Source organism: Gossypium raimondii, chromosome 9 (genome assembly GCF_025698545.1).
Source record: "Gossypium raimondii isolate GPD5lz chromosome 9, ASM2569854v1, whole genome shotgun sequence".
NCBI lineage: Eukaryota > Viridiplantae > Streptophyta > Magnoliopsida > Malvales > Malvaceae > Gossypium > Gossypium raimondii.
Genome location: NC_068573.1, coordinates 6,842,542 through 6,869,411, shown reverse-complemented (window position 1 = coordinate 6,869,411; position 26,870 = coordinate 6,842,542). Strand labels below are relative to the sequence as shown.

At 33.3% G+C, this 26,870-nt stretch overlaps 1 protein-coding gene across 1 annotated transcript; it reads left to right on the top strand.

Annotated features, from left to right (window-relative positions):
* The first annotated feature begins 16,739 nt into the window (after positions 1 to 16,739).
* LOC105798278 (inactive LRR receptor-like serine/threonine-protein kinase BIR2) lies at positions 16,740 to 17,528 on the top strand. The gene has a single exon (XM_012628284.2). The coding sequence runs from the start codon at positions 16,740 to 16,742 to the stop codon at positions 17,526 to 17,528; it is 789 nt and encodes a 262-aa protein (XP_012483738.1).
* The last annotated feature ends 9,342 nt before the right edge of the window (positions 17,529 to 26,870 follow it).

Below are 26,870 nucleotides of genomic sequence, written 5' to 3'. Positions count from 1 at the left end.
CTGTAGTTCTATCGAGCGATATTCAATTAATTGGAAATGGAAACATAAATGTGAATTGGAAATGAAATGATATTTGTTGATGTTAAATATGTGAATTGTTATGTGATTCTATTAAAGAATTGATATTATTTATGACTTGGGAATATGACTAACCTATTTGATTAGCAATGTTGTTATATGTTTAGTTATACCATCATGTGCCAAAGAATAGCTTTGTGAATGCCAAATTGAATAGTTTAAATTATGCATTTAATGGCCGAGTTAAGTTTAGTGATTCCATTTGAACTTACTAAGCATTCTTAATGCTTACTGTTGTTATTTTTCCTTCCATGTAGATTTTCACATTATGAAACTGCCGAGTCGGATCAGCAGAGAAGCATGCACAATCTTAGACATTAGTTATATGTTCATTTTGAGTTTAGGCTATGTGGCATGTACTTAAGGGTTCCTAGTGTGTAAATGACTATTTTGAGAATTGGTAGTTTTATGTTAATGGTGGTAATGATTGATTTTGAATATAACTTTTGTATGGAACCTAATCATGCATATTTTGTTTAAGTTTGATGTTATATGAATGATGATTTTTCTTTTGAATAGTTTGGCACGTTAAAGCTATCAATTAGACTATTTGAGTTAGTTAAATTGATTAATAATTTGGGAACGGTGAGGTAAATGTTAAGCATGCCATATAACTTAGAATATGATTTAATTAATTCATTTCATTCTCTTGAATGGGTAGTTTGAATAGGTAGTTTGCAATTGGTATAATATCAACATGCTTGAGTTGGTGATGACAACATTTTGGCTTGGATAGATAGAATGGATATGATTGTACCTAAATGTTGAATGATAGATTGTATGGTATAAAATGGTTATATACTTGAAACGGTTGTCATTGGCTTGGTTAAATGGTTTTATTCTTGTGGAAGGTTGAATGAAATACTTTGGAAATGATCTAAAGTCAATTGAATTAGGTACCAAATGTGTATTTTGCGAAATACAGGGTCAACATCGTAGGTCTCTGGTGTTGTAATGTCCCGACGTGGATATACATGTCATCACAACGTAACTCATTGAGTTGGTGATGTCGCGACGTCGACTTGAGACTTTTAAAAAACTTTACATTTTGGTCCTAATTAATATTTGGGTTAGTAGAAGAGCTTTTGTAAGCTCGTATGAGACCCAAAAATGATTATGTGATATGTTATGAATGTGATTAAGGCTTTTCTATATGTTTAAATGATCGAATGATGTATGATTGTTAGTAAATGTTTCGGCAACCAATGTAGCATCTTGTAACTCGAACCCGATGATTGGATCGGGTAAGGGGTGTTACTAGAGTTATATACCAATTAAAATTTACCCTTAGTTTTATAAATAACATTTAGTAGTTTGGTATATTCAATCAAGTAGTATCTAAGAAAAATTACAAGTAAAAATGGATGTTTATAATCACTACTTCTCATCCAATGTAATGTAAGTCAATCTAATCAACTTTTTTGAAATTTGATTTGATTTCTATTAAAAGTTCAATTTATATAATTTACTATTCGTATCTCTATGGATTTATAAAACCCTTCACACATTTAGTTATTGAGATTTTTATGTGAAGATAAATATTTTTTCATTTTTAATAGAATTGATTGATTTAATTTTGATTTTGATTAAGATTTATGATTATTGCGGAATGTGAGTAAAAATACTTGTCATGAACTTTGGGATATTCACCATGTCTGTGATAATTTCATATCATTGTAAAATTTGAGATGAAATTATGTCATAAGAGATGGAGGTTAGAAAATGTTTATTTTAAACTTTTATAGCTGTAAAGTTATTTTAATTTGACATTATAATATTTTGTATTTTGTTGTAGTATGATATATAAAATATATATTATCTAACCACACCGATTTATTAGTGACATGAATTTATTATTTGTTACGTTTAATATATGTTTTATTTATACCTATTTGTTTTATTTTATATTAATAAATAAAATTTTATTTAAAATAAATTAAATATTCATTAAGGTTATACAATAAAATGATTATATACTCCTGAAGGGGAAAAATACCAAAAAAAACCGTTTTTTTTCAAAATTTACCGAAATGGGCCGATTTTTTTATTATTTACCGGAATGGGCCATTTTCCGGGAAATCGCGTCCACGTCAGCGCGATGTCAGGGTACGTGTCAAGACATCGCATCCACGTCAGCGCGACCTACTGACATGGACACAAATCGCGCCTACGAGGACGCGATTTGCTGACGTGGCATGAACAATTTATGTTTTTAACTTGGAAAACTTTGAAAGGCCATAACTTTTGGCTCGGTTGTCCGATTGAGACGAATTTTTTTTTTATTTTGAATAAATTTTCGAGATCTACGCGCTGACAAACAGCCGAAGGTGGTTTTCTGCAGTTTTCATCGAAAAAAATCCTTTTTTGCCCCTAAATTTCGATTTTTTCGGTTTAAAATTGAATTTTGAAACATTCAAATCATTATTTTCCTTATTTATTTGAAGTAAACACCGGATCTTTTTTTACAGAATTGTCTTATATCATCCTGTTATAGGTATAAGTCATCTCATTCCACTTTTGAGAAGTTCCCTAAAATTTTCCATTTTATTCAATTTAGTCCCTAAAACCTAAATAGTCATATTTTCAAATCTAAGCTTCGTTTTTCAATTCAAATTCAATTTCATCCTTCCATAACATTCAAATATTCTTAAATAAAAAAATTTCATGCTAATTTTGAAATAATTACACTTTAGTCCATATACTCGTAACTAACAAATTATACTTTACAAATTAGTCCCTATTCATCTCTAAGCAGTTTGTCAGCACATAGATCTCGAAAATTTATTCGAAATCAAAAAAAAATCGTCTCAATCAGACAACCAAGCCAAAAGTTATGGCCTTTCAAAGTTTTCCAAGCTAAAAACATAAACTGTTCATGCCACGTCAGCAAATCGCGTCCTCGTAGGCGCGATTTGTGTCCACATCAGTAGGTCGCGCTGATGTGGACGCGATGTCCTGACACGTACCCTGACATCGCGCTGACGTGGACGCGATTTCCCAGAAAATGGCCCATTCCGATAAATAATCAAAAAATCGGCCCATTTCGGTAAATTTTGAAAAAAACAGCTTTTTTTGGTATTTTCCCCTCTTGAAGAGCTAATATTGCATACTGCAAAAAGCTCTTTAAGAGCTTATATTTTAGGTCCTTGTGATGCAAAATTTTGTAAAATATAATATTATTTTTCAGATCAAGAAAATATATGTTGAATAAAACCTTTATGTGTTTTACATTAAAACCATATATATAAATAACATGAGATACTCATGTCTTTGTATTATATATATTCCCAAGTAACACTATATGAATGAAATATCTAATGTGCTCCTACAGTAGCAATATTGTGAAAATGACTTTAACAATATTTTCGAACGATCTCATACCTTCTAGTGGCTAAGCATAATAATAAGTTACTAATGAAAATTATGAAATTCTTTCCATTAGTTTTACTTCATTTCTGAAGTGAATATAGCGACATAACAATTATGAAAAATGAAAATATAGAGATCATAATTGTTGTTGTAATTAAGGGTGTGATTGGAGACTAATCATGACAACATGAATAGATAGATTTTGATTTGAAATTCACTCATGTTTTGCGATGGTAATTATGAAATAATGAATCAATTGAGGCGTTTAGAAGTCTATCCTACTAAATTTATTGCATTCCCTCAAGTGAATGCAAACATAAAAAAATAAAAGATATAATCATGAACCACTAAAAGTGGGAACATAGTAATAAATAAGATAACAATGAGAGTTCTCAAAATAACTCTTCAAATGGTAAAGATAACTTATGTTATCAATGTGATATGAAAGATTATTGGCCACATGTGGCATATGCCCAAATATTTTGTTTTCATTAATATTCTTTGAGGAAGGATATGAGAATGTAATAATAAATTCTATCATTATAGATAGAAAATATTTATCTTATTTGGTACTAAAACAAACAAATATTATTCCAATATTTGATAATACAAAATTAGTCGAAAGCTCTAGAAGAGTTAATATATTAATATCTTGTGATGCTTAATCCATTGGTTTTAAAAGATATTTATAATGGATCTTATATTAAGATTGTGAATGAGGAAAATATTATATTTCATACGAATCACTATTACTATAAATATTTATTTTGAAAGGATGAAAAGAGAGGATTGCGTTATTAATTTATATTTATTTTATAATATTTGTAATCTTCTTTTGTCATCATCCCCATTAAGGGGTTGGAAGGAAAATATTTGACTGTGAAAGATCTATTTATGAACAATAAAATATGACAATTCTATCTATAGCTTGTTATGGTTGGATGCACCTGAAGTTGCAAAATTTTTTTTAGATATTTGAAGATTTTGGCATATTCCCTGAAGCGAATATTGCATATAATTGTTTGAAAATTATATTTATTTTGTTGACTTAGTGACATTATAATATTCACATTGATCTAGATATTTCCAGTAGTAAATATCACAATAGCACTTATATGTGGATACAAAGTAAAAGAAATGATAGTAAAATTATTAATTTGTTACAATTTAGTGCAATTGAAACACATGATAAAGTAAACCAGAAGTTTACTGATACAAATGCATTTACTACATTGCGTGACTGGTTAGACCATCCTGGATCATATATGATGCGAAAATTAATTAAGAATTCATATGAACATTCATTAAAGAACCAGAAGATTCTTTAATTTAAAAGAATTCTTATATGTTGCTTGCTCTCAATGAAAATTAATTATTAGAAACTCACTAGCTATGGTTCAAATTTAATGTCTTGCATTTCTGAAACGAATATGGACCCATTCATCTACCATGTGGATGGTTTTGATATTATATTATATGATTTTTGTAACACTCCAAACCCGGCCTAGACGTTATGGCTGAATCCGGGAGTGTTACAAAGAAGGGTTTTGAAACTGATGATACTTCGATAAATGTCCAAGTTTTATAAAAAGTTTTTATTTATATATTTATTACTGAAACCGTTACATACTATCCTTTAAGGTTAACCAAATCATTTCGTAGCGGAAGTTTGAAAATCGTTTAGATTAAAACCACACTCGTGTTTCCAAAAATAACCTTTTTTCGCGTAAAATTGATATTTGTTGAATTGTCGTAGTTTAAAAATCATAATGCAACCAACCCAAAAATTAAACCAAACAGTCCAAAAAGTCTTGAGAGTCCAAAAATTACAAAACTCTCACGAAAGCCAGAAAATTAAGTAAAAACCATGAAATAATAAATGAAAACAATTTCCCGTCGAGTGGTTACCGCTGAGCCTCCGTCGCACCGACCCGCCTATGTCTGTGGATTACCTGAACAGAACAGACAAACGGATGTGGAGTGGTTACCGCTGAGCCTCCGTCGCACCGACCCGCCTATGTCTGTGGATTACCTGAACAGAACAGACAAACGGATGTGAGTTTATGTAAACTCAGTGTGTAACCCAACAAAGATAGACATGCAACTTATATAGAGTTTCATATACAGTCAGATACAGATCCGGACCTAAGTTCATCACAGAAACAGATGTATAGAACTGATAAACAGAATTCTACCCCTATCCTCTACACACCATCTCCATCTATCCCATCACCATGTGGGGTTAAGAACACCCACCCATCCCTACACACCATATGGTGTCGATGCGACACATAACAGATAATATGTAGACAAGCTGTCAGAATATAGGCGAAGAGTCGCTAAACAGATCACTTGCTCCACATATACAATTCCCACCCCAAACACAGACACAAAATACAGACGCAAAAATATCATAATTAACATGCTTAACATGCTCGTATACAGATAAATATATACTTAAACAATACAGTCAGACATACATACCAGTATCCTACTTAAATTAATATCAAATCACATGAAATAGGGTTTGGTTAGCCCTTACTAACCTTATGGTAGGTCCACAGTCAATCGGAACGACCTAAGAGACCTTATGGAAATTTTCAGAATCTGGGCCCACATGTGGGCCCACACGCCCAGATTGGCCTTGCCCATGTGGCTCGCATGGCCTAGCCCAAAATCCACACTCCCTTGTGAAATAACCATGTTGGCCCATATGCTCGCGTGGTGCACGCAGCCACACTCACACCGTCACACGGCCGTGTCTTACGTACGACCACGCTTTCGTTAGTCACACGGTCGTGTCTTACACACAACCAACCACACAACTAGCCATACGCCTGTGTGGCATCGACATACTCCATTTTTGGCTTTCGTCGAAGCTTAATTTTTCATGTTAGGAGTACACACCTGGTTCGTTTTTACTGCGAAACAATCCTGATACCATCAGAATCTAAAAATCGACAAAACTAACTCTCAAAATCAATTTTACATCCTTAATTAAACTGAAATAAGAAATTGACCACAGTGAAACCCAAGCGTTCATCACTTACCCAACTTCCCGAACAATCCCCAGTACTACGATTCCATAAGAAGAGAGCTCCGATCCTCACGATTCGTTGTTGCCAACAACCCATAAATCAAAATTAACGAAAAAGAGAACATCATTCTAAAATGGCTTTAAAAAATTCTCCCTAACTTGAGCAAAAACCTTACCACCACCACTTACCAAAACGTACGAAAATAGGGAATCGAAACACCACAATTTAACAGGGAGATGAAGATAGAAATCGATAGGAAGAAAAAAAAAAGAAATTTGATAGTGGGAAACAATAATAAAAATAAAAAATTTAAAAAAAAAGTCACAAAAAGGAGGGGTTTTTGGGAAAAGATAAAAATTAAATTAAATTTAAATTAACAAAAATCCTTACTCCCCCACTAACAACATATCCCACCAAAACCGACATCGAATTCTCATCCAACAACCTCAGAGTTCCAGTTCCACCAACACTCACGCTCACGCAGAGAATTGAACACAAGACCTCCAACACACTAACTCCTTACCACTCGAACCAACAGGGTCATTCTAATATGAGTTTACAAACAATATTACAAAAGCCCACCTAGCAGGGATACAACTACGATAAAAAATAACAGAATTGCCAAAAGTGAGACTTGAACCCAAGACCTCACACACACACCCAAAACACTTAGACACTGAAGCATATACATATTTATGTCTAATTTCACCAAAAGCAGACTTAAATTATTCAGAGCGTTACAACTTTACCCTTCTAAAAGAAATTTCGGCCTTGAAATTTTCCTAACCCGAACAAATGAGGATACTACTAAAGCATTAAGTCCTCAGGCTCCCACGTGGCTTCCTTAGTGCCATGATTCTACCATAGAACCTTTACCAATGGAATGGACTTTCTCCTCAGAACCTTAATATCTAGATCCAATATATGAATTGGCTTCTTCACAAACGTCAAATCTGGTTGAACCTCGATCTCCTCAACAAAGATAACGTGAGATAGATCAGACCGATACTGCCTCAACATCAAGACGTGAAACACATCATGGATACGGTCCTACTCTAGAGGTAACTCTAACTGATAAGTGACCGGTCACACACGTTTTAGAATCCGATACGGTCCAATAAATCTCAGCTCAACTTGCCCTTACGTCCAAACCTTAGAACCTTCTTCCATGAATATACCTTAAGGAATACGAAGTCACCCACAGCGTACTTAATATCCTTCTTTTTCAGATCTGCATAGGAATTCAGTCTATCAAAAACCATCTTTAGACAATCTCGAATTAGTTTAACCTTATCTATAGTCTCGGAAACTAACTCAGGACCCAAAACATGTCGTTCACTCAACTTAGTCGAACATAGCGGAGTACAACACTTACGACTATACAGAGCCTCGTAAGGTGCCATCTGAATGCTAGACTGGAAACTATTGTTATAGGCAAGCTCAGATAACGGTAGAAAATCCTCTCAACTACTTCGAAAATCAATTACACAGCTCCGAAGCATATCCTCCAGTATCTAAATCACCCTCTGAAATTGACCATCAGTTTGAGGATGGAACACAGTAATGAAGTCCAATATCAAACCTAGAGCTTCATGCAGTTTCTTCCAGAATCGAGAAATGAATCAAGGATTCCTATCAGAAATTACCGAAATCGGAACCCCATGTAGTCTTACAATCTCTGAAATGTAGAGTTTTGGTAACTTGTACAGAGAGTAGTCTATCCGAACCAAAATAAAATGGGCGGACTTGGTTAATCGATCCATGATGACCCAAACAGAATCGTTTTTAGTCGATGTTAAAGGTAACCCACTAACGAAGTCTATCGTCACTCGTTCCTATTTCCACAAGGGAATCCTAACAGGTAGAAGCAAACCCAAAGACAACTGGTGCTCAGCTTTAACTTGCTGGCACGTCAGACAGCGATAAACAAAATTCGTTACCTTACATTTCAAACCCGACTACCAGTATAGCTCATGAAGATCCCGATACATCTTATTACCACCAGGATACATAGCATAAGGGCTATCATGTGCTTCCCTTAGAATCAACTGTCTCAGATCAAAATCATTCGATATACAAACCCGACCTTGGAAACACAGAACTCCATCTTTATCCAGTCTAAAATCAGAAGTACTATTACTCTCAACTTGACGAAACTGTAAAACCAAAAAATCATCCCCTAACTACTTATCTCAAATCTAATCAATCCAAGTCGGTTTAGCTTGTAACTCGTCTAACAGACCCCCATAATCGAACATAGTAAGACGAGTGAATATCCTTCTTAAATTAGTCATCTCTCTTCGACTGAGAGCATCGGCCATTATATTGGCTTTACCGGAATGATACTCTATCGTGTAGTCATAATCTTTGAGCAAATCAATCCATCAACGCTACCTAAGATTCAACTCCTTCTAAGTAAGGAGGTACTTAATGCTCTTGTGATCGATGTAGATGATACACCTCTTACCATACAAATAGTGCTTCCAGATCTTTAATGCAAACACCACTGCAGTTAACTCGAGATCATGCGTCAGATAATTTTCCTTATGTAACTTAACCTGACGGAGACGCATAAGCCACAACCTTTCCATCTTGCATTAGTATACATCCCAAATCGACGTGTGACGCATTGCTGTAAACCACAAACTCCTTACCAAATTTAGGCTGTATCAGAATAAGAACCTGACTCAAAATAGCCTTGAGCTTCTCGAAGCTCGACTATTGTGCATCAGTTTAGAAGAAAAGAACATTCTTGGGTAGAAGCTTAGTCAGAGGAGCTGCAATTAGTGAAAACCCCTCAAGAAACCTTCGATAATAACCTACCAAACCCAAAAAATTTTAGATGTCAGAGATGTTCTTAGGCTGTTTCCAATCAAGCACAGCCTCAATCTTTCTAGGATCAACTTGGATCCCCTCAGCATAAACCACGTACCTCAGAAATGTTACCTCTCGCAACCAGAACTGACATTTACTCAACTTAGTGTAGAGCTGTTTATCTCAGAGTACCTTAAGCACTACTTTAAGATACTCATCATACTCAATATCAATCGTAAAGTACACCAGAATATCGTTAATGAAGACCACGACGAACTAATCCAAATACGGCTGAAAAACTCAGTTCATCAGATCCATGAATGCAGCCAGAGTATTCGTTAAACCAAAGGGCATAACTAGGAACTCATAGTGTCCATAACGAGTTCCAAATGCCATTTTATGAATATCAGCTTCCTAAACTCTAAGCTGATGATACCCGAAAAGGATATCTATTTTCGAAAAAACCGCAGCCCCACGAAACTGATCAAATAGATCATCTATCCTTGGAAGTTGATATTTATTCTTCACAGTCAATTTATTGAACTATCAGTAGTTAATGTACATCCTCATAGTACCATCATTTTTCTTCACAAACAGAACTGGTGCCCCCTATGAAGACACTCTAAGACAGATGAAACCATGATCTAGAAGCTCTTGAAGTTGAGCCTTAAGCTTTGTAAGCTTTTTCGGTGCCATACGGTAGGGAGCGATGAACACTGGAGCTGTACCCGGTAGAAGCTTAACGCCGAACTCAACTTTTCGATTTGTAGGTAAACCCAGTAACTCCTCAAGAAAAACATCTGAAGATTCCCTCATTGTTCTGATATTCCTAACAGAAGAGTCTCTAGAAACTGAAACACTGACGTAGGCTACATACGCCTCACACCCTTTTTGAACCAATTTCTCAGCCACTAGAACGGAGATTACATTAGACAGATAATCTCGACGCTCACCAATCACAACCACTTCCTTATCATCCACGGTCCTCAGAACGACCCTCTTAGTCCTGCAGTCCAAACTAATTCAATGTTTAACTAACTAGCTCATACCCAGAATTAAGTCAAACTCCCAAATGGTAGCTCTATCAGATTTTTCAGAAACACAGCCCCTTGTACCTCCAATGAAACATTCCTATAAAGTTTATTTACTCGAACAGACTGTCCCAACAGATTCAGTATAGTAATCTCACCAGAAGTACACTCAACAGAAATCCTCAAGTTCCCAGAAACAGAACTAGCTACATAGGAGTATGTAAAACCTATATATAAAAGTAGTATATGGAGCATCAAAAATAAAGAACATACACGTGATCACATCAGGGGCGTCTCTGTCCTCTTGGTGTCGAGCAGTATAAACCAGCGCAGGTTACCTCGCCTCAATCTAAGTAGCATATCTGTCCAATACTCTCTATCCTCGGCCCATACCATTACCACCCCTAGCCGGTCCATGGCCCCTAGGTGGCTGCTCTACTGCCCTCTCGGGCTGACCAAAACTCGGTCACAAAGCTTGCATCTGATCAGCACGATGTGAACACTCTCTAATCTGATGCTTTAAAGACTCACACCGCAGACAAGCCTCTAATCTCCTGTAACACTCGCCCGGTTGAGTATCCTCAACCGGCAACCACCACTGATATGCCTCATTACAAAGCAAAGAGATTGCACCCTTCAGTTTCTGCTTAGGAGTACAGTCCATGTTGTTCATAATCCTTTCGGTGGCCTCCAACCAATACTTGGCCATAGTAGGGGTGACTTTAGTGACGCCCCTAAACAATTTAGCTCCATTGGACCGGAGTCTTTCAGTTACCGACCCACAGCCTCCAGATCCAGAATGGGGTTCAACGATCCTCTTTAACATTCTCAACATGGCTTGGGACAGTGCCTCATCCCCAGCCGAGTGACTTTTAGACCCAGTCTCAGTAGCAGGTGAAACCGGCGTCTCACTCGTATTCAAAATTGGCATACTGTCCAGAGAGAAAGACTCAGCTCGAGCCCCCTTACGGCGCCCGCCATGCCCACAAATACCACGACCATAAGTTTCACGAGTGCTCATTATTTTTTCAATTTTATCTACATTATAAAATTTTATGCATTAGTTCAGTGTTTGTTAACAGATATATTATGCTTAAATTATTATAAGTTCAGAAGTATTTCAGATGTTTAGTCTCTAACTAACTCAGTACAGTTTTAGAAATTACTAACTACAATATTCTCAGAAAGTTCTATCTAAGCTCAGAAATACTTACAGGATCAGCGCTGAAAACTCGGTGTACCACATACTTACTCAAAATGATCCAATTTATTTAAAAACCAGTTCTTTTTTAAAACACAATTTGAAACCTAAAATTCATAGCCCAAGTTTTACAACCTGGCTCTGATACCACTAAACGTAACACTCCAAACTCAGCCTAGACGTTATGGCCAAATCTGAGAATGTTATGAAGAAGGGTTTTGAAATTAATGATACTTCGATAAAACGTCCAAGTTTTATAAAATGTATTTATTTATATATTTATTATTGAAATCGTTGCATACTATCCTTTAAATTTAACCAAATCATTTCACAATGGAAGTTTAAAAACCGTTTAGATCGAAACCACACTCGTGTTTCCAACAATAACCTTTGTTCTCGTAAAATCAATATTTGTTGAATCGTCGCAGTTTAGAAATCATAACGCAACTAATCTAAAACTTAAACCAAATAGTCCAAAAAGTTCAGAGAGTCCAAAAATTACAAAACTCTCACGAAAGCTAGATATTTAAGTAAAAACCGTGAAATAATAATAAATGAAAACAATTTCTTGTCGAGTGGTCACTGTTGAGCCTCTGTCGCACTGACCCGCCTATGACTGTGGATTACCTGAATAGAACAGGCAAACAAATGTGAGTTTCCGTAAACTCAGTGTGTAACCCAACAGAGATAGACATGCAACTCATACAAAGTTTCATATACAGTCAGATACAGATCTGGACCTAAGTCCATCACAGAAACAAATATCAGAATCAGATGTACAGAACAGATAAACAGAATCCTACCCTTATCCTCTACACATCATCTCCGTTCATCCCATCACACCATATGGGGTTAAGAACACCCACCCATCCCTACACACCATATGGTGTCGATGCGACACATAACAGATAATATGCAGATAAGCTGCCAGAATATAGGTGAAGAGTTGCCAAACAAATCACTTCCTCCACATATACAATTCTCACCCCTAACACAAATACAAAATACAGAATACAGATGTAGAAATATCAAAATTAACATGCTTAACATGCTTGTATATAGATAGATACATACTTAAACAGTATAGTTAGACATACATACCAATTTCCTACTTAGTTCAGTCTATTAGAATATCAAATTACATTATATAAGGTTTGGTTAGCCTTTACGACCCTACGGTAGATCTACAGTTGATCGGAACGACCCGAGCAACCCTAGGGAAATTTTTAAAATTTTTGGCCCACATACCCGTGTAGGCCTACACATCCAGATTGGCCTTGCCCGTGTGGCCCACACGGCCTGGACCAAACCCCACACGCTTAAACTGGCTTAGCCCGTGTGGCCCACACGGCCACACTCACACTGTTACACTGCCGTGTCTTGTGCACGGTCACGCTTTCGTCAGTCACACAGCCGTGTCTCGCACATGGCCAACCACACGCCCGTGTGGCATCGACAGACTCCATTTTTAGCTTTTGTTGAAGCTCAATTTTTCGTGTTAAGAGTACACACTTGGTTCATTTTTACTGTGAAAACATTTCCGAAACCATCAGAACCTAAAAATCAACAAAACTAACTCCTAAAATCAGTTTTACATTCTCAATTAAATCAAAATAAGAAATTGACCACAGCGAAACCCAAGCTTTCATCACTTACCCAACTTCCCGAACGATCCCCAATACTATGATTCCACAAGAGGAGAGCTCCAATCCTCACGATTCGCGGTTGCCAACAACCCAAAAATCAGAACTAATGAAAAAGACAACATCATTCTAAAATGGATTTAAAAGAATTCTCCCTAACTCGAGCAAAAAACTTACTACCACCATTCACCAAAACATACGAAAAACAGGGAACCAAAACACCGCAATATAACAGGGAGATGAAGATAAAAATCGATAGGAAGAAAAGAGAAAGAAAATTGATAGTGGGAAAAAATAAAAAAAATAAAAAAAGTCAGAAAAGGGGAGAGGTTTTTGGGAAAAGATAAAAATTAAAATGAAAATAAATAAATCAAAATTAACAAAAATCCTCACTCCCCCCACTACCAACATATCCCCACCAAAACCGACATCAGATTCTCATCCAACATCCTCAGAGTTCCAGTTCCACCGAACCTCTATCAGACAACCGAAACAAAAATTAACACTTACACTTGAGCAGAGATTTGAACACAAGACCTCCAACACACTAACTCTTTACCACTCAAACCAGCAAGCTCATTCTGATATGAGTTTACAAACAATATTACAAAAGCCCACCCAACAGGGATAAGGCTACGATAAAAAATAACAGAATTGCCAAAAGTGGGACTTGAACCCAAGACCTCACACACACACCCAAAACACTTAGCCACTAAAGCAGATACATATTTATTTCAAATTTCACCAAAAGCAGACTTAAATCATCCGGGGCATTACAATTTTGGTAGATGTATATACTAAATAATCACATATGTTTTATCAATTTGCAACCTGCCGTTTGCAAAATTACTTGTTTAAATAATTAACTTCAAATCATGCAATTAAGACAATTCATCTTGCTAATACTAATGAGTTTATATCTCAATCTTTTATTGATTGATTTTAAAAACTTTTGTAAAAGTTTGTGCATAATGGTTTAGAGAAATTATTGAGTGAACACATTTGATTAATGTCTAAACCATTACTTATGAGAACTGAACTTCCTATTTCAACGTGAGATTATGTTGATTTACGTGTTTTATGCATCAAGCCAATAAGTTATAAATACTCCCCATTACAATTGGTTTTTTATCAAGAGCTAAATATTTCTCATCTTTAAATTTTTTTATGTGCGTATATGTTTCAATTGCTCCACCGCAACGCACAATGATGAGTGAATCCTCAAAGAAAGTTGGGAATATATATTAATTACAAGTTTCTTTATATTATTAGATGTTTTGAATGTATTCGAGATTCAATTATGACATGATTTGTGATTACAATTTTGATTCAATAGTTTTTCCGACATTAGGGGAGAGTAATTTGAACCAGAAGTTCAATAAGGATAACTCATTACAAGTTAATTGTTAGATGTATTTTCAAACTTAATGAGAATAACCAAGTGTTATATACCATCTAATATTTTAATTTGAATCAAAGTCATAGTAGGACAATCAATTAGAATAAATAATAGATTGATTGGTCCCAAAGATAAAAATCCTTCTAGATGGTCATATAGTAGAGGCGGGTGCTCTAGAAGAGACTTAAGACATAACTAATATGTAAAACTCTAGAAGAAATTCAGGTATCTGAAACTGAATTTTAAAATAATGAAAATAAGAGATCTTGATAAGTTATGCCAATTCGAGAAAATGTGGAATCGAATAATAAAAGTGGTTGACAATGATTTTGCATGTAATTTTATATTTGAAATAATGAAATAAAAGGAAGCTTTTGAATAAATCTATTGAGAAATATAGATATGGAATAAATTGATCAAAATAGAAAGATTCAACTCAAGTACGATTAAATTCGTAGAGTTTTTGGACCAATAGTCCAAATATCTAAATGTATAAAGCCAGTAAGGATGCAATTGAAGTAGTTTTGCAAAAGAGAATAAAATTTGAAGTTTTTCGCTAAGTCCTGGCATTGATTGTGAAAAGATATAATATTCTTTTGTGGTGGATGCAATAACCATTATATATATTATTAAATTGACAATTTATAAAATATTTAACTTGCGTCTAATGGTTATTGTTACAACCTTTTATGAATCACTAAATAGTAATGTTTATATTAAAATCCTTGAAGGATTTAGGATGCTAGAAGCATATTAAAATTCTCTAGAAATTTTCATTTATATGAATTGAAATAATTTGAACATATGCGTAAATTTGACTTAGTGAATAGTAGTTGGGGAGGATTATAAAATTATCCAAAATACCTATTTGTGTTTTTATAAAAGAATCATAATTAAAGTTTGTTATGATTATTGTTGAATCTCCTGAAGAGATGAAAATATGTTTCCCCAAATTTCTCTCACTCATGACTTTTAAAAGAATGATAATATAAATGCTTATCAAATACATTTAAATATTCATTTGAAAAACTAGCATTCAAGATTGAATACGTAGAATATGAGAAAATATGTGATGTTTTCATGAGGGGGAGTAAATATGCGTTGCACTCTTTTTCCCTTAACCGAAGTTTTGTCCCATTGAGTTTTCCTGATAAGGTTTTTAATGAGGCAGCATATTATGCGTATTATAGATTGTTTACTCTTTTTCCTTCATTAGGTTTTTATCCCACAAGGTTTTTCCTAATAAGGTTTTAATGAAGCACATTATCTACCAATGGATATCCAAGGGGGAGTGTTATAAATATCTTATTAAGTGGATGTCTATCATTATCAAAATAAAGTTTTAATATATTTTAAATTCTAATAGTTATTAGAATTAAATCTCTACTTCTTTTATACTTTTATGCCTATAAATAGACTTTTATAAAACATTTTAATCATTCCTTTTGATTAATGAAGTACATTCTATATTGCTTTCATATTTTCTTTGTTATTTATTCTCTCCATCTCTCTTTATTTTATAACAGTTTCATTATTTTAAATTATTTTTCAAAACTAATTGACATTTAGTATAAATTAAACTAATCATCATTTAATTAGCACAAATATATATTTAAAATTACAAAATATATTATTTAATAAATTAAAATGTATAAAATCACATACAATACACATTATATTAAAAGCTAATTTTGTAAAAGCGTTAAGTTTAGAATAAGTAACACTATAAGATCATGGCATAGCATTGGTAATGTCACAATAGCTTCATTTTCATCTGAAAATTAAATAAAATTTATAAATTTTTAATAAAATAATATTATAAAACATCTAAAAGCTTTTAAATCTAAACTAAAACCCACTGCAACTAAAATTTAAAAGAAACAAAAAAGTAAAAGTCCTATCATAATTTTCAATGGCTATCATAATTTCCGAATATTTTGTTCACGTCAAACTTCAAAGAAACATACTCTCAAAAAAAAAAAAACTTCAGAGCAACATAAAAGACTCTTCTTTCCAAGTCAATCACGCATTTTCTTTGCTTCCTCCCATGTCATTAAAACAAACCAAATAAAGGGCAGACTTTATCTCATGAAGCACTCCAAAGTTGTTTATCTGATATAAGTCGCAAATAAAACTCTGGGTTTTAGTTTATGCTTGTGATAAGCTATGAAGGGATCATGTCCCAGCAGTTTAAAGATATTCAGATTTGTTCTTCTAACACGGATGCTTTTTGCAGGACATGTTTCATCAACTGTAACAGAAGATGATATAAAATGTCTGAAAGGTATCAAGAATTCTCTAAATGACCCAGATGGGAAGTTAAGCAACTGGAGTTTCAATAACAATTCAGCAGGTTTTTTATGCAATCTTGTTGGAGTTGAATGTTGGACGGAACGAGAAGATCGCCTGTTAAGTCTTCAGCTACGTGACATGAAACTCTCAGGACAATTACCTCAATCTTTACAGTACTGTCAGAGTTTGCAGACTTTGGATCTGTCGGCTAACAGGCTTTCTGGTACAGTCCCTGCACAGATATGTAGTTGGTTACCTTATTTGGTAACCCTTGATCTGTCTAGCAATGATCTGTCAGGTTCCATCCCATCTGAATTATCTAACTGTGCTTATCTAAATAATTTGGTACTGTCAAATAATAGACTTTCGGGATCAATTCCAGAGCAGTTATCAGGTTTGTTACGTTTGAAGAGGTTTTCTGTAGCAAATAATGATCTCAAAGGTGCAATTCCTTTATCTTTTGAGAATAATAGTAAGGTAGACTTCGCTGGGAATAGTGGTCTTTGTGGGCGTCCTCTTGGAAAGTGTGGGAATTTAAGTAGGAAGAGTTTGGAAATTATAATTGCAGCTGGGGTTTGTGGTGCTGTGTTTTCAATTTTGTCGGGATTTGGGTACTTTTGGTGTTGTGGTAGGAAGACCAAGTGCTATCCACAAGCCAGATAAACACTGCATTTTCAAACATGTGCGGTGACTTCAATTGAACCTTAATCTTATTGTGTTCTAAGAACATATATTTTTTGTCCCAATATATCCATTTTCGTTGTTCAGATTTTCTTTTGGGATTAAAAAAAAATGTATTTAGATTAATACAGTATCCATCATATTTTTTTACCAATTTAGTTGTAAATTTAAAGCTCAAATGTCTAATAGTATAAAAAAAAAATACCCTAAACCTTACTGTGTAATTCATGTATACGTTGCTTGGATTATCAGGGAGGTTTCAGAGCTATGTATGATATATTTTACATGGTTCAGCGACCATCACATATAAATAATGTTCTAGGAATGTATACAGTACGGAATGAGTTTATTTAATGAGTGTTTCTTAAGGAACTAATTAGATATTTGGAAAAGGAAATTTGTAATGATAAACGTGAGTTTGATATTTAAAAAAAAAGAGAGATTAAATTGATATTTGGAGAAAATACAATGATCGAAATGTAACTTTACCATATAAAGAATAATGTGGTATAATAATTTATATATATATATATATATATATATATATATATATATATATAAATGAGACATGGAGAATATATTGACATGTGAGATTTAAAAATTGAGAAAATGTTAGGATGAATAAAAGTGAAAAGTATAAGGATTAAAAGTGCAATTATGCCATGAAATGGATTATTGTCTTTAATGGTCAACGAAATGATTTATAAGGTGATAAGGATTCAATTGAGAAGTGGAAGGATTTGTTGAGATGTTTTCCAATACAGAAGGTAGAATAATTATAAGTGTAAATTGTTCAAGGACCTATAGAGAAATAAGCCATGTAAATAATGGTGAAGAATTTAAAATTAGGGTTTAATAAGAGTCATTGGATTAAATCCGCGCTGGAAACTCATTAATAGCAAAGTGGTACTTTCTCAATAAAGAGGGTGTAGGAGTTAATCTAGGCCATTGAATTTAAAATCTTATGTGCAATCTCAGCCATTAGTTTGATCATTTTGAAGAGTTATTTGTGGCCTTAGATCATTTGACTGTTGACTGACATGAACCATGAGTTGAAAATAGAAGAAAATTTCCCCTATTCCCTTGTTGAAATGGAGAGCACAATTTGGAGGAGAAAAATCTTGATTTCTTCCCTTTCCGTCATCCTTTATAATCTCCGTTGATCCCCCATTTGAACCCTAGGTGAGATTTTTGCAAAATCCAAAAGAACCCATGAGTTTCTTTTGAAAAACCTTAGTAACAGCTTGCTTTCAAGACCTTTCTACCACCTTTTTCATCTTTAAGCTGAGATTTTCAAGTTGGTAGAAAGGGAAGTTGAAACTAGAATGAAAAAGGAAAGAAAAAGAGAGAGGATGTTCTCATCACTTTTATGGTATTTATTTGAGATTATTTGCATGAAAAAGCTTCTAAAGCTCTTGTGTTGGTGTTTTTGTTTATGTTTGAGTGTTAAAAAAATGGATATGGTAAAAGAGAAAGCTTTTAAACTTGTGAGAGTGAGAAACTTGATTTTGATTTTGTCCTTTAATTTCCCTTACTTGATAATTATGAGAATTTGAAATGGGTAATTAGTGAAATAAATAGTTATAAGAAAATATGTGTATTGTTAACCTAGTAGTAAACTTATAGGACTAAAATGAATATTTTCACTAAAACAATTTGGTGACAGCAGCATGATGCATTTTGAAAAGTTTTCCAAAATATATAGAAATCGATTAAAAGTGTAACTTCCATCCAAATTTTACATTAACAAATAAATTTGTTTTAGTGAGGAAATGTGGAAATTGCTGATAGTATTCCTTATTTCCACTTTGAAAAATTGTTAAAAATTTTATAAAAAGTTTATTGAATCTAAATGGTAATGAAAGAAACGATAATATCATATGAATTTTTTATTAAAATTTTTTAAGAGAATGAAGGTCGAAACTACTTGACAGCAAAACATCAACGATTTTTTTTTTTAAAATCATTTATTATTAAGTGTTAGTTGTTTAAACACGTAGCTTAATGACTTGTCTTCGAAGCTTGAGATTTCAAGTTGGGAGCATTGCATTGCCATTCAAGTTTCGAGGTTGCAATTCTTTTAATTTTACTATCATTGCTATTATAATCTTGGCATTTACATTTTGTATTGGTAAATTTGAATTATAATTTCAACCCCTTTGGTGTTGTTAGCTGAGCCTTGTTTAACTTAACTGTGTTGGTGAGTTTGACCTGGTTTAAGTATTGTTTTACAACGTGTTTAGACATGAATTTTAATGTTTTGGGTTTGATTTTTAATCCCAAGAGTCAAGGTTCTAGTCCATACACTAAAAGTATCGAAACATTATTACAAAGTCGATAGCTAAAAAATTACAATTTCTGGTAAAAATAGCAAAACATAGGGCTTATGTATCGATACATTTCTCAAGGTACCAGAACATGGGGTATATGTATTGATACATTATCTTTGATCCAGTGCCACTACACTGTTTTTAGTGTTTCAAGACCACCGAAGCTCATAATTGAGCTTGGGCACTTCCATTTATCCACCAAAAGTTTCCAAATAATTTTATAGGCTTCAAATTAATTTTATCTAAATTTTATGATTTAATTAAATTGTTTCAAAGTTTTATTTCTTAAATGTTTTCTAGATTTTTGCAATTTACATGCTACAATATCATCTCTCATCCATAACGAATATCGAAACAAGTGAAGAGTGTTACGTTTCTCATGTTAAACATATATTCAGATTTGAGTTAAGTATTTAATTGTGTTAAACACATACTCATATTTAAATAGAGTATGGATTTAAATACTCAAAAGATTTTTATGAACTACGATCTATAACCCTATATAACTCATCAATAAATCCTCATTATATTGATCTCAAATAAAAGGATCAAAATGAATGAATACAAAATTAAAAAAATGAATTGAGCAATTAAAGAATTAAATACTTATAGGAATAATGAGTGAGGAAGGCGGTGGCGTTGATCTTTCTTTTGAAGACCAAAATACCAAGAAAGTGCGTTTAAAGGATAGCAGTAGCGACACGATCATCGACAAGGCTAGAATCATTCGAACTTTTTATATTAGGGAAAGAAGAATTCACCATAAGAACTGATTGTATCACAATAGTAAAATATGAAAACAGATGGAATAATCTAAAAAGTTACATACCAGAAAGAGATTAAAACCCCATATAGAACACATTTCAGGAGAAAATAATAAAATCGCAGATATATTATCTAGACTGCTACAATTTGAGGAAAAATTACTAATGGATATTAATTTCAGAATGACCACTCGACGACAAGAAAGATTCCTTGAATCTTCTCGACCAAAATCTACAACAAAAGCTATAATCCCTCATACACCTTCAAAAGAATATCCAGAAGGAGCAAAAAATCTCTAGAAGCCTACAGGAAAGCCACTTATGCTTTCGGGTAAACTTTCCTTCACAGATTATAACGGCTCTGGTCAAAAATTCAACTTGGCGGAGAATACGATCATGACATCTGCAGAAAGAATACTTATTAGCCTATAAACGGGGAGATATTAAACATCAGATATCCTGTCTTAGTGGACTCTCCCTATATCTCCATATCCATAATAACGAGATATGTTATATCCTGTTTACAGGAGATAATAAGCGGATATACAAAGAATGGACTAAAATTATCCATTATACAAAATCTCAGAAAAACCCAAAATATAAATATATATATATATATATATATATATATAGCTCTCTGTCACCAACATACAAAGATGCCCAGATATACCTTGGACATAAATACAATGTATTAGAAAAACTCAAGACGAAATGGGCAGAAATATATGAAATTAATCCTCATCTAGAAATAGAAATTGTAGCAGAAAAGGCAGCTCTTCAAGACCCGATTATCAAGCATAAAGAACAGAAACTCCTTCTAGGAAAACAACTCCAGACTGAGCAAGTTAGAAATATAGAACTAATAAAAAGAATGGAAGATCTCCAAAAGGTGGCCAAGAATGAAGAAGATATGATTTCATACGCAGGGGCAACTGCCGAACAACCCACAACTAAAAAGGATAAGATAATAGAAAAACTCTCAGAAATCCAACAAGACTTGTCCACCGTTATAAATGGGCTAACTAACTTGATGAAAGGCCTTCTGAAGAATGGGATCAATGGTGGCTCGATATGGCATGCAGAGCTAATATTATAGAAAAAAGCCCAAAGAGCCCAAAAATTTCAGAAGCCCAAGGCGAAAAATATCGAGATGGAGCCCTAGAACAATATATGCTCTCCATTGAAATGTAAAGAGTGTCATGAGATAAAAGCTACAGATGCTCAGCTAAAAGCATCTTATCAATATATTTTTAATTTTTATTTTCGGGAAAAACACCTTTAGGAAGCACGCGCCTACCCATTTTTATCGTTTATTGTAAAAGAAGACTCTCGTGACTTGTATCTAGGCTATCCATGGGGCCCAATGAAGCAGTCGAGCCTTTATATAAGGAACTCAAATGTCTCTTATTAAGGAATAGATAGAAAGAGAGAGCAAAACATATTTATTACTACTCTAGAGGTTTGTAATTTCTTTTGAAGTTATAAAAATTTAGTCTTTTGTTCTTCAAATGTTTTCTTGGTTTGAGATATAGAGAGAGAAGTGTAAGGCCTCAATTTAGTAACCATAGCTAAGAGAGGGCGTGACAGTGAAGCAGAGGGAGCAGGCTCTCACGAGATTGTGGCTCTTATATCTAGACAACTACTTGGAGAATTTAGCCATAAGCTTATTTAGTATAACTTTCTTTCTCTATTTATCAGGTAGAACCAACTTTCTTGAGGTACGATTTATAGTGTGTATGATCTTTTCTTGCGGATAAATTTCGATCTGGAAAATCAAAAGCATTGTAAACACTGGCCATTCTTTGGACCCCCAATATTTCAAGCAAAACCAACTGTCTTGAGGTATGATTTACAGTGTGTATGCTCTTTTCTTGTAGAGAAATTTTGATCTGGAAAATTCGAAGTATTCTAAACATCGACTATTCTTTAGAACCCCACTATTTCTGGTATCAGAGCGTACGATTAGTTTCTTGTATGAAAGATAGTCATTGGGAACTTTAAATACTTAAGTTACACACTCTTCTTAAAGAGGAGTCATTTCCTACCACGGTGTGTAACCCTAATTAAGATAAAACCTATCTGTGGTCACTAGAATATCAGTGTTGGGTTAAATTTTGACTAGCAACCATAGGGGGTATAAATCCTAACGAAGCCGATAGACGCCTTTATCATTTAGATCTTGATATAACAAGCGTTCATAAAAAACTTGTTTATAATAATAAAAATCAAATAAACTGTAATTTTAAAAGAAAAGGAAATAGACACTATACTCACATTTGACATAATATTAACGAAACCCAAAAAATAAACAATTAAATACCATTGTAGACTTAATAATTAATCTTTAGAAAATTTATATACCATTGATAAAAAAAATTCAAGATCTAAAACATATAACACGACAAAATTATCTTCTAATAATTCATTAAAAATAAATTTATTACAAAAATAATAAATAATCAAAGATTTATAAAAGCACAATTAGAATATTTAACTAAAAGGACAGGAAAGAATTTAAACAAAGCTAATAAATTTCCATCTAAGAAAGACATAAAAGAACTAACTGAACTTCCAAAAGCGGTAGAAAAGCAAACCATAAAATTAATAACTGATTTTCAATAAGAAAATAGAAAACAAGTAAAAACCTAGAAGAAAAAAATTAATACTTTGGCAGATATGTTTGTTGGTCACTAAATGAGTTTTAATAATAATAAAGAAATAGTTTTGTATAATAATACAAAAGACCTAGTAGCAAGGCAGGTAACTGAAAAAGGGCTTTCTGGAGTACAAGATATTAACTTTGTTTCAAGACAAGATGAAGTCTAGGTATCTCAGTTAAACCACTTAATAATCCTTGGAGTAACCCAATTTGTAGACTTACAGGATAAAATAGAAACTCTAAGACTAAGATTAGAAGATTTCTCATTAACTACAAACGCTCAAATACAGACCATAAATAATAGTATAGTGAACGTTAAAAGAAATATAACCACAGGATTACCAGCCCCTGTGTTAGCAATACCTGATATAGAAAATATAAAAGGAAGACTAGACACAATATATAGAGATACTCAGGCTTTAGTTAATAAACCTTCACCAACCACTACTGCAAGTGATATAAAAAGGACACTATTTTAATACTAAGAGAATAATATACTCATAAAAATAAGCTAAACAACTTAATAAAAAATATTCATGTAATGCATATAACCCGTCTCTGTCACTAGATTAGGGTTACAAAGTATTGCTACAATTTTCGAATCCAACACACCATAAAACCATTCACATCTTGATTTAAATATCAATTATTCATGTACAATCATAATCAATAGCATATATACGAATACATGCCTTAAATCGAACTTACAAAACCCTAAAATCAATTTAGAAACAAGTAGGGACTTATTTGAAACAAAAAAGAAAAATATAAAAAAATAAAGATAAGGGTCACATGGTCGTGTGACAGAGCCCAGACCGTGTGGCTCTAAGACATCGTCGTGTGATCAAACCGTGTACAGTTCGAAAATAGGGTCACACGAACAAGTCGCTAGGCCGTGTGTCCGATCATGTGCAATTCGAAATAGGGTCACATGACCGTGTGCAATTTGAAGTAGGGTCACACGGCTGTGTAACAACCTGAAGTCGTGTGGAGAAACCTACACCTAAAAATTAATAAGTCATACAATCGTGTGAAGAGGCCGTGTGTGGTACACGGGCGTACACACGGTCGTGTGACAACTTGTGTCTCAGGCCATGTGCACAATAAATAGCTTCCAAAACAAGGCAAAAATTTAACCATTTCTTAGGTACCAAGTCAAACCAATATCAACCATTTCCATACCTTCAAAACACATTTAATCATGCTTAAAACCTACCAAAACATTCAACCTAAGTGCCTAACCAATATACCCTCAATGGTATCACATTTCATACACCAAGCTAAAATCAAATTCAAAAATCACAAGCACTTACCTTATACATATGCCAAACATGCCATTTCAGCCATTACATTCACATGAAATTTTACCATATTTCAACCACTTCAAAAAAGTATAAAACACATAACCAAATGCGCTTATATATGGATATATACAAGCCAAAACAAAAGAAATATACACAAGTTTTCTTAAACCAAGCTTAAACAACATCATTTTAGCAAAAGGACCTAAAAGCTCCTACTACATGACTAGTTCAACATCACATAATTAACTATAAAATACAAACATCACATAAGTATTCAAAACATATACACTCCTATTACATGTCACATATCCCAAAAGTAAACATATCAAAATCTACCAAAAGATAGCTAGATAGTGTGATTTTCAAGTTGATCCGATCTTCTGATTTCACAAAATGATATCTACAAAGAAATATGAAAACAACACGAGTAAGCTTGAACAGAGCTTTGTAAGTTCACAGGTTGAAACAAAAAAACTTACCGTATAAACACAACATGACATTAATAACTTTGTTAATAGACATTAACCTTGTCAACCATAGTCATTGAACAAGTGAGTTTTAAAAAAATGAATTACACATTATGCTCAACCATAAAAGGGTATTAAATACCAAGTCACGATAATATCAAAAAATAGGTAAACATTTATATAAATCATTAGCAAAATATTTAACCATTAAAAATCTACCCGATGAACGATATAAACAGATACAGATACGCGGTTATCCACCCAAGACACGCCAAAGTACTCAACCAAGCCAATCGAACCAAGAACATGCCTGAGCACCAAGTGCTTAGCCCGTAGGCTAACATCCCTCCAAAAACACGCCTAGGACCAAGTGCCAAGCCCGTATGCTTTACATCTACCCCCAAAAACACGCCAGAATCATTTTATATATAACTCAGTAATCCACAACAATGCTAGACTTCGGTATATCCAGTGGATAAAACAAGTCAAGAATTATCATCACATCACAAGTCAATCCTGTACACGTGCAAAATAACCTATTGACATGCCAATTGTATCTTATTCTATGTTCATCCGGGCTTGATACACATAATCACATAATACTTAACAGTTCAATTACATTTCTCATCTTGAATTCAATTGAGACAATTTAATACATATACATATTTTAACAAATTGCAAGTCACAATAATATTATAAGTTATACTAAAATTAAACATTTTGGACTTATTAGGGCTAAATTGCATAAATAGCAAAATTAGGGAGGAGTAGCAATTTTCTCTTTTCCATAATTTTCTATTGGTTCTTGATCTATAAAGTAGTTTATTTCGATGTATTAGCTTCAATTTCATATAATATTCAATTTAATGCATGTCTTCCTATTTACAATTTTTCACATTTTCCCCAAACTTTTACACTTTATTCAATTTGATATTTAAGACCAAAACAAGATTATTTTCACAATTAAACTTTATACCCATAGAACTGAATGCATAATCACCCCAAATCAGTTCTCACAAGTTGAAATTTCACAAGAAAAACATGTTATAATTATTTTATTTCCAATTAAATCCCCAAACTTAAAAATTATACAAAATCACTTTACAAAATAACTCAAAATTGACTTACATGAAAGGAGAAATAACTTGGCCAAACTTACCTTAAACAACAATGGCATTTTTGGTTGAACAAAACAAGAAATAAAAATGATATTGTTTCCGATACCATTGGAAAATGGGCTGCTAAAATTCAAGATTGGTTTAAGTAAGTTTTAAATAGACAACCTACTATTTCAAGACTGGTTTAAGTAAGTTTTAAATAGACAACCTACTATTATAGAACCAGTACAAACCGATCAAACTTCGGTTAGTAGAAACTTTAACATTTACGATCCACCGCATAATGTTATAATGAACGATAAAAACAAACTTATAAAAGACGATCAAAATGTTTAAACCCTTTTTAGAACAGTCTAAATCTATATACGAGGGTTCTAGCAGCTATGGAACCCATACAGAAAAAGAAAATAATATATTTAAGAGAGTATTTAGTACCAAAAAGAAAATTGAAGAAATAAAACTAGTAGAAGTAATAGACTTAGAGAAAGATCTAGAAAACTTTAAACAAGCAAATCGTAAACATTTTAACCCACATATTCTATATAGAAAAGGAAGATTTTGAGAAAAGCCACAACTTATACAAAAACCAACAGAAACTTTTATAAAATGTGGAGATAATGAAACAGTTCTAATACCATTATTAAGAAAAGAATCCTGTAAAATGCTTCAAGAAAATAAAATG

Bases quoted from the DNA above. Each gene is read 5' to 3' on its own strand.
- LOC105798278 (XM_012628284.2), top strand. From the start codon at position 16,740: ATGAAGGGATCATGTCCCAGCAGTTTAAAGATATTCAGATTTGTTCTT.